The sequence below is a fragment of the Falco peregrinus genome, chromosome 1, assembly GCF_023634155.1.
Source record: "Falco peregrinus isolate bFalPer1 chromosome 1, bFalPer1.pri, whole genome shotgun sequence".
Lineage (NCBI taxonomy): Eukaryota > Metazoa > Chordata > Aves > Falconiformes > Falconidae > Falco > Falco peregrinus.
This window is the reverse complement of record NC_073721.1, coordinates 39,782,987-39,800,093: the sequence shown is the minus strand read 5'-3', so window position 1 is coordinate 39,800,093 and position 17,107 is coordinate 39,782,987. Positions and strand designations below refer to the sequence as shown.

General features: G+C 48.3%; 1 protein-coding gene across 1 annotated transcript; it reads right to left on the bottom strand.

The window, feature by feature from the left end:
* Nucleotides 1-3,995: 3,995 nt before the first annotated feature.
* On the bottom strand, nucleotides 3,996-9,110 carry LOC129782786 (translation initiation factor IF-2-like). Its single transcript, XM_055791564.1, has 4 exons — nucleotides 8,646-9,110; nucleotides 7,569-7,691; nucleotides 5,632-5,736; nucleotides 3,996-5,533 (listed from the first exon to the last, which is right to left on the bottom strand). Exons 1-4 carry the CDS (start codon nucleotides 9,108-9,110, stop codon nucleotides 5,468-5,470), a joined length of 759 nt encoding a protein of 252 aa, XP_055647539.1. The 3' UTR covers nucleotides 3,996-5,467.
* Nucleotides 9,111-17,107: the final 7,997 nt, after the last annotated feature.

The window sequence follows — 17,107 nt, the reverse complement described above, 5'->3', positions numbered from 1 at the left end:
CCTTTACTGCTACAGAGGCTACAGCCTGGAGGAACTGGAGCAGCACATTTCGTTCTTGCGGCTAAAACAGGAACAGTCAAAAGTAAGGAGGAAGCGAGTGGTGCGGCAGAGCGGTAATAAGGGGAGCAGCGGCGATGATGAAAATGCTATCGGCAGACACGTTACAGAGGGGTGGAGGAGAGTGCGCTTGGAAAGTATGAAAGAGGGAGCGCACGCGTTTCCCGTGATATTACAAGATAGACACCCAGGCCAGTATCAGGCATTTCACTGGGAAATGATTAAGGAACTACGGAAAACTGTCACGCAAAATGCACTATATTCTCCTTTTACACAAATTTTGTTAGAGAACGTGATGATGGGTCTGCAGCTAGTGACTCTGCTAGAATGGATCCGTGACAAAGTGCTGGACTTTCCACCTGATGGCACCTGGAAAATTCCTGCCTGGCAAGCAGTCGGCAGGCGATTGTGTGATGCTGCCGTGGAGGGGGACTCCGTGGCAGGCATGTGTTTAGCGCCTTGCTGGCAAATTCTGACTCCTCTTTTGCCAAGCGTGGGCTAATTCTACTAACGGTGCTAAACCAGGGGAGGCTGTAAATCCCCCCGACAGCGCGGCTCTTCTCAACACACCGTCAACGACGGCGATTCCCTCCACACCTCCTCTGCCCCCAGAGCTCCTGTCACTGATTGCAGCGACCCTCACAGCACAGGACCGAGCGTGGGAACAGGACAACTCGGACAATGATTCCATTGACACCGATAAACCTTTTGACCCAGGTCCTATAGACCCGGAAGAGGAGCTAGACCTTTTTCCTCCTCCCCCTGATGCACTGGCTGTATGTTCGGGGAGGGTGAAAGGGGGTCTGAGGGATCGGTGGCAGCAATGCAGGCGGGAAGCGCTTAAGCGAGGGCATTTGGGAGGCACCATGGCACGTTCACTATTTTGTCAGCCAAATCAACCTGCAGAGTGGCAGCCTGTGCAATACGAGGCTGTTAAAGGGTTAAGCAAAGCCGTGCGGGAAGGGGGGGATCCATAACACATTTGCTGTGTCCCTTCTTGGAGTGATGGCAGAGCCTTATACACTCACACCACGTGATCATTGGAAGTCATCGCTTTGTGTGGTACGCACGCCGACGCAGTGCATGTGGTTATCTGGTTTTTGCGAGCTATGTGTAGTGGCCTCGATTGAAAAGCTTAATCGGGGAGTTGCTGTGAACTGTGAGCCGTTGGCTGGAGAAAATAATTGTGCCGACCGATCCTGTGACTCAGGCAAGGCATCCCAGGGACAGCTATTTGCAGACGGAGGAGATGGCTACGAAGGCAGTCCGGGTAGGGGGATACGGGAGTCTGGGCGAGCCTCTAGTGCGTCCTTCGCCACGGTCTTGCAGGGTCCTAGAGAGTCATAGACTAACTTTATTGATCGGCTTCAGAATAGTTTGCAACAACAAGTCGAGCATGAGGAAGCTCAAGGGTTGCTTTTAAAACAATTAGCTGTGATAATGCCAATGAAAAGTGAACATGGGCATCGCAGCCCTTGCACAGGCGCAACCCCAACACGTGTCAAATGGTTATAACCCAGAACTCACAGCAGACTGTAACTCCCAGGTTGAGTTCTGGAATGCAGCGTGACACGTTTTTGCTTCTCTAATCTCTTCTGTAAGAATAGTGCACGCTCTTAACTGGCTTCGTAAATAAGGCTGCTGGCTTGCTAAAGAAAGTAATGCTACAATACTATTTCTTATTTTTCCTGGCTTATTAACAGGTGTCGATTCTGTCCGTTGTATGTTGCTACAGAACCGAGTTGCTATTGATTTTTATTATTAGCGCAGGGACAAGGGTGTGAAGGCTTTGATAGGTTGCGTTACGTCAGTCTGAGTGACCACCATGAATCAATCCACAAAAGCATACAAAACTTAAAACAAAGATCCGCAGCAGAGCCAGGGGTGGGAGGCCTTTGGTCTCTTCTCACGGCTGGGAAACTTTGGGCCGTGGATCAAAAGTAGTCCAGGATTTATTATAATCGCCTTAACCCCCGTATTGATGTTTGCCTTACGTCTCCTATGCCTTTTTGTCCTGTATTCAGCGTTTAGCTGAGTGTGACATAAATCAGGTCACGGGCACCCAGCTACACACAACCTTTGCCTTGTCGCAATTCACAAGCAAAAAAGAGGAGGATAGAGAACGTCTGAAGAGATATACAGGAGAGGAAAATGGGGAATGGCTGACCTAACGAGAGATGAGAGAACAGCTAGGTATTGTGAAGGAGAGGAGGAAAGATGAACACGGTTATCTAGTGACAAATAGGTGTCTGCATGCGTGTAGCGGTACATAGCTATGCAACTGCGTGAATGATTTCTGCCCTGAGCCTGGTGGTACGTGCAGCTGTGGTTTGTGTCCGGGCTCAGAGATGTCAATACGGGCTTCTCTGTTACGGTCAAGTGTCTCTGGTTGCATTAAAAAACCAAACCAAACCAAACCAAACCAAACCAAAAAACACAGTGACTTTAATAAGACTGCAACCTGATCGAATTCCAAGAAATGTGAGATAAGATGAACTTCTGAATTTGTTCATAAGCTGTAATGGAGTGCTACCTATATATGAATGCTAGAACATAACTCTATTTCAGTGTGACCAGAATTTAGCATGCAACTGCATCAGCATATTGACAGAATACCTTTTGAGTTGTTTCTTTTTTTCATAACCTCTAAACTGGGAACAGCTCAAGGTGGAAAGAGACTGTTCAAATCCTCAGCTGTTGCCTCAGAAGGAATAACGTGTTCTTTGTGTACAGGTGAATTTAACACAGCTGACAATTTATCTGTCACACCTTCATCCCCACCACCACAACCTTTAAGGCCGGTGGGAAAAGCATTCTGCACTCTGTTGCAGCGGGGAAACTTCAGTTGAGCTGCAGTAGTTTGTGTACTTAACTGCAGCTCCTTTGGTGGAAATGAAGTTGTCGTAGAAGTTAGACTTTAACTTGAGTAACATACCCTTTGATACCTTGTAAGCGAGAAAGATTGTGTCCTGACAGCATGCTCTTTCCCACACTTGTGCCTAGAGTTGTACTTGAAATCAGGTTGCGTGTTAAGTTTAAACCTAATCACACAGATATCTCAAAGTCCACAAAGATACATCACTGCTTAGGGGATTCTTGCGGTATAGCAGGTGCAAAACCCGTTCCAAAGTAACGATCTAGTGAAGCGTCTTCTTTCAGGAACACCATTTTCCCACTTCTCATAGGTTATACACCATACAACGTAATATCTCTCCATCAAGTCTCTTGTGGCTAAACTGCATTCTGCAAACTTGTATTAGAAATAGATGCTTGCATTTTCACCTGGTGAAGTTCCCTAAGCTAAAGGATTGTGACCTAGGCAATGCTACGAAGCTCAAAGATCGTGACAACAGCGATGGAGAAGAGTGATTTAACACGTAGTTGATTTATGGTTCATACAGGACTATATCACACTACAAAACCGGTATGAATTCAGAGTTGTGGATGTACTGCATGTTCAGGTAATAGTTTCTCTACAATTTAAAAAAAAAAAAAGTGACTAAGCTATAAATACTGTATACTCTTATCTTTCCCTATTTTTTAAGCATTTTTTTATTTCCCTGTTTGTGTATAGTTTTCTATACCTATCTAGATATAAACCACCAACACAAAGCAACCAGAACATTTTGAGAAACTTTTATAGTTAACTTCTGCATTTAATTCCAGTAACAATCTAGAGGTGTCCATTCAGCTGTTTGCTTAGTTCCAAGCCTTCATTGTGTGCTCCCAGGTTCTTTGAAAAGCAGCAATTACAGTCGAGCAGTTATTTAAAGTGAAACTTTGCTCTACGCAACTTCCACTTCCATGCTTTAGAATGGAGGCACAGCGGAACACTCACCCAAGGGCAAGATTTCAAGAGCTCTTAAGTAGGTTTTATCTTTTCATTTTAGGAGAGAAAATGTTTCTTAACAGCTTACATATAGAATTTACAAGTTAAACACAATTTCTCATGCTCGTTTATTTGATTAGAAGTTTCTGAAAAATATTTTCATAACACTTCCATAGCTTATTGCACGTTCTTCTAAATAATCATAAACCTGTATGTTGACCTCTGTAGGAAATGCACCGATAACAAGTTTAACATTTTGTGAACCCGACTGAAATGTACGAACGTACACATAAAAGAAGGCTAAAACTGGTAATTAAGTCATGAGACAGAAAACAAAAGAAAAAGGATGACAACTCCATAACATGGTAAAGCAACCTTTTACCAAAAAAAAAAAAACAAAAACCCAGCAAAGAAACAAAACCAAAAACCACAAACAGGGGTGAATTGTAGAGAACAGAGACAGTGGGTTGTTTCGACATCGATAATGTGCAGCTGAGAACCTGCAGCAAAGAGTCACATAACTTTGAGGGAGCACGAGAAGACACCAGCATGAGACAGAAAGAAAGGAGGGATGTGATCTCACCTGTAGAAGGCAAGTGAACAGCAGAGAGTGGCCTGTCGCAGCACTCTCCAAAGGAGCCAGCTGCAGCCAGGTCTTTTACCATCACACTCTCCATGGCAGTCCCTCTGCTGCCTTCTAGTCTCGCCTCATCCAGGGCACGCTCACCCTCTCTGCTTCTTCCTCGGCTGCCCAACCGCTTCACAGAACCAGCCACAGCTGCACCTTGTCTACACCAGCCAACCCACCGCCCCTGAAGCCAGCCCACAGCTGTACATTGTCAGTGCTGATTAACCCAGCTTCGTTCCTCTGCAGTAGCCTACAGTGCACAGCGCTAAGGAATGTGTTGTACGAACCTTCCGGGCTGTTCCGCGTCGATTCACAGTCAGTTACAAAAACTGAACGACATGTCACAGGGCTTACAGCAGGAACTATTGGGAGATTGGTTGCGGAATCTTTTCAAGTCTTGGGGAACCACCAGACGGTTGCAGGACTTCACAACACGCGGAGGAATATTGCTATTGGTAATTGTAGTTATATTGACCATTTTTCCCTGTATGCCGAACTGTGTAAGACCTATGATTCAAAAGTAGTTTAACCTCTAATGTTGTTTCTGTTCAAAATAAAGACGGGGGAAGTGTAGAGAGCTTTATGGCCAGTGCTGGAGGCCACGATGCCTGTGAAGGGCCTTGAAGGCTAAAGAAGAGAGAAAGTACGATAAGGTTGGCTGAACGCCTGGAAGGAAGACGGGGTATGAAGCAAGGCCAGAGCGGATGCGCGATGCCACATCTCGGCGGCTGGCTGGCTGAGAACATGAAACCCGCAGAGATAAGAAAGAAGAGAGAAAAAAACCGCAAGAAGTTCAGTGCATTTGCAGCTTAGTAATTGACCAATTATACGTGGCCAAGAAGTGCGTGAACAGTATTGATTAACCAAGGATATTTTAGTATGGGGCGCGTGAACAGCAAACGAGGATATTATAAGCGTGGGTTCTGGACTAATAAAAGGTCTTCTGGTCGAACTCAGGAGTCCACGTCATCATCTCCGCAGGCCACATGCTCCTCCTGCTCGTCTGCCATTGCACGGACCTGCAAGGCCACACAATAAAAGTCAAAACAGCGTTCATGGTGCATTCACTCCTGCCTGTGTTTGTCTAAAGCAGCTGTGATGCTGCCCCTGGTGTTACCTGTTCAGAGAGCTGCTGCACCTGCTGCTGCCAAATGCTCCACACCTTCACTTTCTCTACATACTGCTCTCTTTCTGCCTGGAGCTGGTGAACGGACTCCGAGAGCTGTTCAAAACAAAATTAAACACAAAGAAAATCGTATTGGCTAAATAAATTTGGCAGTGACCGCTTCAGGGATAAAGCCTGAAGAAACCAGTGTTAACACAAAGCTCAGGCTGCATTCTTCTGCCACACAAGTTTCTTTACAGACATGAAGATTTGAATGTCATTTTGTACAACCCCTGAGCAACCTGGGTTTCCAGGCCTGCCTTCTCCTCCAGTGCCACCTGCAACTGCTGCTTTGCATCCAGACTCCCTGCCTGATTTGACAACTGCCAAGAAAAATCAAAAAGTCATGGCAAAATGTTAACACTCCACTTCTGCATAGCCTTTCCCCTGACAGTAACCTGCCACTTATGATCCATGTTGCAACCCTAAAGTGCTCCGACTCACGGTGATGTCCAATGGAAAAAAAAAAAAAAAAAGAAAAAAAGAGGGAGGAAAGGAGGTTTGTGTGTTTCACAGCCAAGAAAGCTGAAGTGGCTGAGACGGGAAGGGTCTGCCTCGCGTTAAGACACCAATGGCAGCAGAAGCTCATGCCAACAATCAGCTTTTCTGCCCTATTAGCGCCAAGTGAGCTTCTGAACAGCATTCTCCTGATGCAGGATTTTTACAAGACGGCAACTGGAAAAAGAAATCTGTCATGACATATTGCAATTAAAGATCAGTTTTCAAATGATTTCTGAAACCCCAGGCACAACGGTCCACATAACAGCCAATCAGATCAAAATGTATCTCTCCGTGCCAAGAAAACGAGAGCGGGGAAAAAACTGGGAAAACAAGAAGGAACATAATTCTCCTTTTTCAGAACAGGACTAAAACTGCAGATGCAGGTAGGCCTGCGCTGCAAGACCAAATGCCAGCTCAGCAACAGCACCGGACCACCCATCTTCACCTCACCCTCCAGTGTGAAACCAGCCTCTTTCTCTGAGATCTAACTTAAACTGAGCTTACGAGCATTCACTGAAAATAATCCCCGTGACAAGAGCAAAACCCCAATCAAAATACATGCTTTCTGGTGCTAGACAGGCACACCCAGCACCCTCAGAGCTAACAGTATGTCACGTCACTCGGGTTCTACCAGTACGCAACCTACACGTACAAGCTCCAGCTGGAGGGACTTTCAGCTTTTCACTCTGTCTGCTGGACAGAACGGCTGCTGTATTATCACACAAAAAAAGGAGAAAAGGAATACCAAAGGCAAATCGGAGTGAACTCTGTTCCGTCTTGCAGGTTTCACTGCATCTACCTGGTACCGCTGGTGATTACTATAGTTACGTTTATTGATAAAAGACGCACAGATATGTAGTAAATACGAGTTACTTTATGACAACTGAACTGAAGCAATGGTAGGAAAATAAGCTACCAAAAAGAAGCAAGTGAAACGAAAATCAGAGCTTTGCCACAGCAACAGCGGAAGACAACTCTGGGCTACCAAATTTGACTTCCCTGAGCTTCTATCCCAATTTGATCAAGCCTTACATTTAAATAAACTGCCCAAAAAGCATTTTTTTAAAAAGGCTGGGGTTTTATGTTTGTGCCTGAACACGTCTCTGTGGCTTATTGGCATAGTTCCTGCCCTTTCCTCTTCAGAAGCCTGGCAACATGAAGACGCTAAAGCCTGTAAATGCTTGACTCAAAGGATCTGACTTCCTGCCTAAACCTATTTAAACCCAGCACTGGAACTTGCCAGACTGTGCATCCCCTGCGCAAGTTTCATCGCCTGTTGTAAAACGGGTTGGCAGGAGTAACTAGACAGCTTCCTCAGGGCAGCTGTTCAGAAAAACCAAAGAGCAAGGAGGTAGCAAATGAGCTGGGACAAAGACCGAGGCACTCACATTCTCTGGAGGCTGCTGGTCATCGCCCGTGGGAGTCTCGGGCCGACCGTCGTCTTTACTTTTGCGTTTTTTCTTAGCTCCTGCAGCTGCTCCAGGGCTCTTCTTCTGCTGATACTCCTTCAGCTGTGAAAAATAATAATAATAATGATCTGAAATCCAAACAGAATATGCCTTCCGTGAGAATGATGTCAACCCCCCAGCCCCAACTCCACTGGCTAAAAAGACCAAGAGAAATGCTCTTCAATGAGTTTGTCGCTCCGGCGGAAGAAAAATAAAAATCAAAACACGTCCAGAAAAGGCTAACCTAAGATCTAATGTGATGAGTGTTCAACTTTTGTATACAGCTAAGAGTTTTTGGGAAACGACTTGATACTCCATCCTGCAACTACAAGGAGATGAAAAGAAGTATCTTGGGGTGGGGTTTTTTTAGGGTTCTAACTAAGAGCATTAAGGAAAAATGAATAAAGGGCAATGAAATCTGAATGTCAAGTGAAACATCAACACCTGACAGTAAGGTCTCCCACTCTGTGAAACACTTTGAGAAGGAACATTACAGTCCTTACAGACAAACGCCACGTTAATACAAGCAGCGTAGTCACTGTGAACTAAGGGGAGAAGCAACCTACAACGGATTTTTCAATCGCACCCGCTTCACCCCGGAGAAGCTAGTCTGATAAGCCGTTCGCGTGAATTCGGCTGGGTCTTCCGAGCCGAATCGTTCGTGCTCCAGCAGGGTGAAGCCCCCAGGCAAGCGAGCCCCAGGCAGTTCGGTCAACTGCCCGTTTCCCCAGCCCGCAGCCCGCCCTCCGCCCCCCCCGCCGGGCCGGGCCGGGCCGGGCCGCGCCTCGGCCTCCAGGTGGGGAAAGAAGGCCCCGTTATTGGCAGAACTCCAAAATGGAAGCCCGAACCGCTCCAGGACACTTTCCCCTCCCCAGGACTTTCACATACGCCGCCGCCGCGGCCGGGGAAATAAGTAACATGAGACAAAAAAAACCCAAAAAAGGGTGTGGGGGAGGCCAGGGGGAGGGAAAACCGCCAAACCGAACCCGGCAGATCCACGGCACCGCCGCCCCTCACCTTCTCCTTGCCCGCCGCCAGCCAGCTCTGCCCGCTGCCGCCCGCCACGGCCGCCCCGCGCCTGCGCCGCCTTAGCTTCGCCCACCAGCGGCGCCAGCAGCCAGGGCCCGCCCAGCCTGCGCTGCCGCCCTGGAGGCCCGGCCCATCGCCGTGCCGCGACGTGCCCGGCCCACCGCCGGGCCCCGCCTCGTGGCCGGGCTCCACCGGCTCGGGCTCGTCGGCGGGCTGTGGCTCGTGGCCGGGCTCCAGCGGCTCGGGCTCGTCGGCGGGCCGCGGCTCGTGGCCGGGCTCCACCGGCTCGGGCTCGCCGCCAGGCTGCGGCGGCTCGGGCTCGCGGTCGGGCTGCGGCGGCTCGGGCTCGCCGCCGGGCTGCGGCCCATGTCCGTGCCCCGCCGGGCCCGGCAACTCTGCTTTTGCCTCCTTCTCCTCAGGAGCAGGTGCCACCTTGCAGTGCCTGCTCCCCATGTTGGAGCCCGCACCGCCCGCTGCTCGGGTGACAGCCCGCACCGCCCGCTGCTCGGGTGACACCTGGCTGCCCGGCGTGCCCCACCCAGAGCTCACCTGCAGCTTCCCGGAGACGTTTGTTCCCCGGCGCTGACGGCACAGTGGGCCCTGTCGCTGGGAGACTCCACTTCCCAGCGTGCCCCGCGGCGCGCCCGCGCCTGCCGCTCCCGGCCGGCCCCGCGCGCACCCGGCCGGCCCGGCGGGAGGCGGCAGCCCTGGCCGAGCGGGTCCCGCCGAGCGCGGGTCGCAGCGCGCCCGCCCCGCCGCGGCCCGGGCCCGGGCGGTAGGAGCCGGGTCCCCGTGTTACAGATTTGCTAACGGTTACAATTAACTAACCTTATTTGATTTTATAAAATCATTTTCATAGAACTGTAGAGGAATAAGAAATATATTTTAGTGGAACTAGCAGCTGCACAACACAAGCTGCTGTGGAATCCTCTGTACAGCCCTGTACCACGGCCAAGGACTGAGAGCAACCGAATGAAACAACTCGTAGCTACCTGCCAAGAAACCGTGAACTTTAATAATAGTGATATAAGAAATGGCATGGAATGGGGACAATCAGTTAACTGTAAATATATTTACACAAAGAATGTAGGTCTAGTAATTAGGACTCACTCACGCACCCGGCCGTCCATAAAGAAGTGTCTGCTTATCTCCCTCACATCGCGGTCGGCAAGTTTTTCATTCCGAGATTTCGGTACCAGCCGCTCCCCGCCCCCGCCGCGGGCCGTGCCTGCGCTGAGGCGGCGCGGCCCGGCCCCTGACGCGGCGCCGCTCTGCTCTGCCAGGGCCTCCGGTGGCGGCCGGCGGAGCGGCGCGGCCGGCTGCAGGTCCGCGGTGAGGCCCTGCGCGGGCTGGGGGGAGCGGGCCCTGCTCCAGGGCTGCCCCGGCCGCCGTCTGTGGCACGGCACGGCACGGCCCGGCACGGCCCGGCCCGGCACGGCCCGGCCCGGCACGGCACGGCACGGCCGGGGGTGTGTTTTCTTGGGGCGGAGCTGCCGGCCTCGCCCCCCGGCGCTGCCTCGTCCTGGCAGCGCCTCTGAACACCGAAATTGTGGGGGTTACGGTCTTATTGTCACCTGACGCTGTAAATCTACAAAACGCCGTAGAATATGATGGGGGGCGGGGCAACGTTACAGAAACCCATCAGTCTTTTACCTGAGCTTCCCCCCTCCCTGCCCAGGAGACACGTTTTCCCTTTTTTCTCCTCTTTTATCCACTGACAGACACATCAGAGGATTTTCTGGTTAGTGCCCCCCAGCACCGCAGCATCTTCCCCTGGGCTGAGGTAGCGTGAAATGTCTCCTGTGCTCTACAGATGCCCCGTCCCGCGTCCTGCCGACCTAATGGAACCAGCCAAGAAGCCCTGCAGTATGAAATCGAAGAGCTGAAGCAGAAAGACCTTGCTCTAGACCAGGAAACTGCACAATTCTTGTCCGAGTACGTCCTTGGCGAGCTCAGTGTCTGCTGTGATGCCTCAGTTGGTTTTGTTTAAAAAAAAAAATACGGTCTAGGGCTTAGAGCTAAAAGCCGTCCTCTTATGCCACCGCTTTTATCATGGTGTTGTGCAACGTTGATTACAGCGTTGTTTTGATTTATGGGACCCGTTAAGGGAGAATTCTTTCCACTTTATTTGGTAAAGCAAACCCAGGTTTCACTAGGAGCTGGGATAGGAGCATTTTAACTTTACCCCAGGTGTTGCTGAGGCAAATTACCTGTGAACTGGGAATGAATGGTTTTAACCGTCGTGATGCTATGACACATCATGCTACCAGAAGGCCTTGTTCATGTGAGAATTAAAATTGAGATTGTGGCTTGTATGACCTGCCCGGTTTAGCCCCGGATGAAACGGTTTCCTTGTTTGTTCCATCCCGATCAAGTGTCTATTTATTTCCTGTCTGAAGCGAGTGGGTTAAACGTTGGTGTTCAAGAAGCAGAGGTGTTTCCCAGGCAAGCGAAGGGCCTGGAAAGAGATGGGTGCCGCTTACAGGGTAGCGCAACTGCTTTAACTGTGGTTTCTTATGACCTACTGTGGCAGCTGCTTATTAGCAGCTCTTTTGAGATCAAGTTGCTGCTTGGTTTTTAAAGAGAGGGTATCTCTGTGGGTTATTTGTTGCAAAGGAGTGTTATTTTCTAAGGTCACGTGTAGTACAGAGAATGGAAACGGCAGAGCAACAAAGGCTGTTCCCAAAGCTTTTTTGCTTTACCACCACGCCTTTTTTTTTCACTAGCTACAGATTAGAGATACAGATATAAACTGAATTCACCACAGCCTATTCCTGTTCCTACTTGATTCTGAGAATTCGGGTGGGTTGGGGTTTTTTTGTAAGTCGATGCGGCAAAAAAAACCCCACTCAAAATGAGGGTCTACTCATTTGTAGCTTTCGTGTTGATGACTTGCAGCAACTGTACTTGCTGCCTTCGGATTCTGCTTTGGGTAGTGCCAGGCTTGAGCGTCTCAAATCTCCTTGCTGTGCTGGGTCAGTAGGGGCAACACTCGCCGTGCGGCATTTTTGACCTTTTCTGCTTTTATTGCTACAGAGGCTACAGCCTGGAGGAATTGGAGCAGCACATTTCTCTGCTCGCTCCATGAGTACAATGATATTAAAGATGCTGGACAGATGCTGCTGGGCAAACTGGGTAAGGAAGGGGAAAAGTGTTGATGAACAACTCAGTCAATGTTTTCATGTAGACAGAGAGAGAGAAGGTACTACGCCACGAAGGCAGAGCTTGTTTTAAAGATTCTTGAATTCTAGGGCTTTCATTGCCCAGCCACTTGTGCAGGCACAAACACTTCTGTCGTTATTTTCGCAGGATGTGTTTAGAACCGAACATGCGAAAGAATTGTCATCTACTGCTATTTTAGTCTGTGTTATGTACTGCCAAACTTTGTTCAGTCTTACCAATTTTTGTCAGTTTTGCTCTTCATATACTTTAAAAGAGTGTTGAGACAAGCAGAGAGCGCAGCTGCAAAACCTTAGGTTGGTTCCTTAGCTATGGGAGGTTCTGTGAGAGAGTTAGGGGCTACTGGGAGGAAAACACAACTTTTCTGACTGGTCTGATACTTCTGTAATGAAAATAGCCGTCTTTCTTTTCCAGCTGTTATCCGAGGGGTTACTACAAAGCAGCTCTACCCTGAATACATACGATCTGGAGCTTAGCGACTAGTATTGAACCTGAAGATTGCCCCGTCCTGCAAAGCTGACACTTACTGGGCCGTGACGGTTTGGTGTGGTATTGGTTCAGAACGGACAGAAGGTGGCCTCAGAAGCGTGTGTGGAATTGCAACAGCGCGTGCATGAACAGCCTTATTTCCGAGCAGCTTTACAACGTGAAAGCTGTTGAATCTGTCAGCTCTGTCCTGCTTGTGGGAAAGGGATGTAGGACTTTGGATGATTTTGTCTCCTGTCTGATGGGACAGTATTTTTTTTTTTTTTTTCGTTTGTTGGAAAGGCCGTAATTCAGGTTGATGTGAAGACTCTTCCCGTGGAGACCTTGCTTCTCTCCAGCATCCAGGGGCTGTTTGGTTACTGAATAATAGAGGAAGCGAGGGCATGCAAACGTGCAATGTAATAGCTGCTTTGAAAGAAAAGAAAAAACCCTCGGAAGCAGCAAGGGAAGAAGGCTGAATTTGTGGTGGCTTGGGGGTTGGTTTTGTTTTATGATCACATCTGGGTGAGTCTGGGTATTCTGCATTTTTGTACTTAACTGCTCGGGTAGCTAGAGGTTCTGTATCATTTCTGTGGTGAATGGCAAAAGGTGAAGTTGTATTGAACTGTCCTGTCTGAATAAAGCAGCTGTCACATTTCTCAGGAATTCACTTATTGAAGAGCCTATAAAACAGTGCGTGAACCTGGGAGCAAATTCTTAACCTCTATTCTGAGACAACTGGAACATCTATTACTCAAATGTTTTCTGAGGACTCTCAATGGTGACGGTGTGGCAGCGCTACCCAGTAATGGGTAGGTGCCGAATTACCTTTACTGCTACAGAGGCTACAGCCTGGAGGAACTGGAGCAGCACATTTCGTTCTTGCGGCTAAAACAGGAACAGTCAAAAGTAAGGAGGAAGCGAGTGGTGCGGCAGAGCGGTAATAAGGGGAGCAGCGGCGATGATGAAAATGCTATCGGCAGACGCGTTACAGAGGGGTGGAGGAGAGTGCGCTTGGAAAGTATGAAAGAGGGAGCGCACGCGTTTCCCGTGATATTACAAGATAGACACCCAGGCCAGTATCAGGCATTTCACTGGGAAATGATTAAGGAACGACGGAAAACTGTCACGCAAAATGCACTATATTCTCCTTTTACACAAATTTTGTTAGAGAACGTGATGATGGGTCTGCAGCTAGTGACTCTGCTAGAATGGATCCGTGACAAAGTGCTGGACTTTCCACCTGATGGCACCTGGAAAATTCCTGCCTGGCAAGCAGTCGGCAGGCGATTGTGTGATGCTGCCGTGGAGGGGGACTCCGTGGCAGGCATGTGTTTAGCGCCTTGCTGGCAAATTCTGACTCCTCTTCCGCCAAGCGTGGGCTAATTCTACTAACGGTGCTAAACCAGGGGAGGCTGTAAATCCCCCCGACAGCGCGGCTCTTCTCAACACACCGTCAACGACGGCGATTCCCTCCACACCTCCTCTGCCCCCAGAGCTCCTGTCACTGATTGCAGCGACCCTCACAGCACAGGACCGAGCGTGGGAACAGGACAACTCGGACAATGATTCCATTGACACCGATAAACCTTTTGACCCAGGTCCTATAGACCCGGAAGAGGAGCTAGACCTTTTTCCTCCTCCCCCTGATGCACTGGCTGTATGTTCGGGGAGGGTGAAAGGGGGTCTGAGGGATCAGTGGCAGGAATGCAGGCGGGAAGCGCTTAAGCGAGGGCATTTGGGAGGCGCCATGGCACGTTCACTATTTTGTCAGCCAAATCAACCTGCAGAGTGGCAGCCTGTGCAATACGAGGCTGTTAAAGGGTTAAGCAAAGCCGTGCGGGAAGGGGGGATCCATAACACATTTGCTGTGTCCCTTCTTGAAGTGATGGCAGAGCCTTATACACTCACACCACGTGATTATTGGAAGTCATTGCTTTGTGTGGTACGCACGCCGACGCAGTGCATGTGGTTATCTGGTTTTTGCGAGCTATGTGTAGTGGCCTCGATTGAAAAGCTTAATCGGGGAATTGCTGTGAACTGTGAGCCGTTGGCTGGAGAAAATAATTGTGCCGACCAATCCTGTGACTCAGGCAAGGCATCCCAGGGACAGCTATTTGCAGACGGAGGAGATGGCTACGAAGGCAGTCCGGGTAGGGGGATACGGGAGTCTGGGCGAGCCTCTAGTGCGTCCTTCGCCACGGTCTTGCAGGGTCCTAGAGAGTCATAGACTAACTTTATTGATCGGCTTCAGAATAGTTTGCAACAACAAGTCGAGCATGAGGAAGCTCAAGGGTTGCTTTTAAAACAATTAGCTGTGATAATGCCAATGAAAAGTGAACATGGGCATCGCAGCCCTTGCACAGGCGCAACCCCAACACGTGTCAAATGGTTATAACCCAGAACTCACAGCAGACTGTAACTCCCAGGTTGAGTTCTGGAATGCAGCGTGACACGTTTTTGCTTCTCTAATCTCTTCTGTAAGAACAGTGCACGCTCTTAACTGGCTTCGTAAATAAGGCTGCTGGCTTGCTAAAGAAAGTAATGCTACAATACTATTTCTTATTTTTCCTGGCTTATTAACAGGTGTCGATTCTGTCCGTCGTATGTTGCTACAGAACCGAGTTGCTATTGATTTTTATTATTAGCGCAGGGACAAGGGTGTGAAGGCTTTGATAGGTTGCGTTACGTCAGTCTGAGTGACCACCATGAATCAATCCACAAAAGCATACAAAACTTAAAACAAAGATCCGCAGCAGAGCCAGGGGTGGGAGGCCTTTGGTCTCTTCTCACGGCTGGGAAACTTTGGGCCGTGGATCAAAAGTAGTCCAGGATTTATTATAATCGCCTTAACCCCCGTATTGATGTTTGCCTTACGTCTCCTATGCCTTTTTGTCCTGTATTCAGCGTTTAGCTGAGTGTGACATAAATCAGGTCACGGGCACCCAGCTACACACAACCTTTGCCTTGTCGCAATTCACAAGCAAAAAAGAGGAGGATAGAGAACGTCTGAAGAGATATACAGGAGAGGAAAATAGGGAATGGCTGACCTAACGAGAGATGAGAGAACAGCTAGGTATTGTGAAGGAGAGGAGGAAAGATGAACACGGTTATCTAGTGACAAATAGGTGTCTGCATGCGTGTAGCGGTACATAGCTATGCAACTGCGTGAATGATTTCTGCCCTGAGCCTGGTGGTACGTGCAGCTGTGGTTTGCGTCCGGGCTCAGAGATGTCAATACGGGCTTCTCTGTTACGGTCAAGTGTCTCTGGTTGCATTAAAAAACCAAACCAAACCAAACCAAACCAAACCAAAAAACACAGTGACTTTAATAAGACTGCAACCTGATCGAATTCCAAGAAATGTGAGATAAGATGAACTTCTGAATTTGTTCATAAGCTGTAATGGAGTGCTACCTATATATGAATGCTAGAACATAACTCTATTTCAGTGTGACCAGAATTTAGCATGCAACTGCATCAGCATATTGACAGAATACCTTTTGAGTTATTTCTTTTTTTCATAACCTCTAAACTGGGAACAGCTCAAGGTGAAAAGAGACTGTTCAAATCCTCAGCTGTTGCCTCAGAAGGAATAACGTGTTCTTTGTGTACAGGTGAATTTAACACAGCTGACAATTTATCTGTCACACCTTCATCCCCACCACCACAACCTTTAAGGCCGGTGGGAAAAGCATTCTGCACTCTGTTGCAGCGGGGAAACTTCAGTTGAGCTGCAGTAGTTTGTGTACTTAACTGCAGCTCCTTTGGTGGAAATGAAGTTGTCGTAGAAGTTAGACTTTAACTTGAGTAACATACCCTTTGATACCTTGTAAGCGAGAAAGATTGTGTCCTGACAGCATGCTCTTTCCCACACTTGTGCCTAGAGTTGTACTTGAAATCAGGTTGCGTGTTAAGTTTAAACCTAATCACACAGATATCTCAAAGTCCACAAAGATACATCACTGCTTAGGGGATTCTTGCGGTATAGCAGGTGCAAAACCCGTTCCAAAGTAACGATCTAGTGAAGCGTCTTCTTTCAGGAACACCATTTTCCCACTTCTCATAGGTTATACACCATACAACGTAATATCTCTCCATCAAGTCTCTTGTGGCTAAACTGCATTCTGCAAACTTGTATTAGAAATAGATGCTTGCATTTTCACCTGCCGAAGTTCCCTAAGCTAAAGGATTGTGACCTAGGCAATGCTACGAAGCTCAAAGATCGTGACAACAGCGATGGAGAAGAGTGATTTAACACGTAGTTGATTTATGGTTCATACAGGACTATATCACACTACAAAACCGGTATGAATTCAGAGTTGTGGATGTACTGCATGTTCAGGTAATAGTTTCTCTACAATTTAAAAAAAAAAAAAGTGACTAAGCTATAAATACTGTATACTCTTATCTTTCCCTATTTTTTAAGCATTTTTTTATTTCCCTGTTTGTGTATAGTTTTCTATACCTATCTAGATATAAACCACCAACACAAAGCAACCAGAACATTTTGAGAAACTTTTATAGTTAACTTCTGCATTTAATTCCAGTAACAATCTAGAGGTGTCCATTCAGCTGTTTGCTTAGTTCCAAGCCTTCATTGTGTGCTCCCAGGTTCTTTGAAAAGCAGCAATTACAGTCGAGCAGTTATTTAAAGTGAAACTTTGCTCTACGCAACTTCCACTTCCATGCTTTAGAATGGAGGCACAGCGGAACACTCACCCAAGGGCAAGATTTCAAGAGCTCTTAAGTAGGTTTTATCTTTTCATTTTAGGAGAGAAAATGTTTCTTAACAGCTTACATATA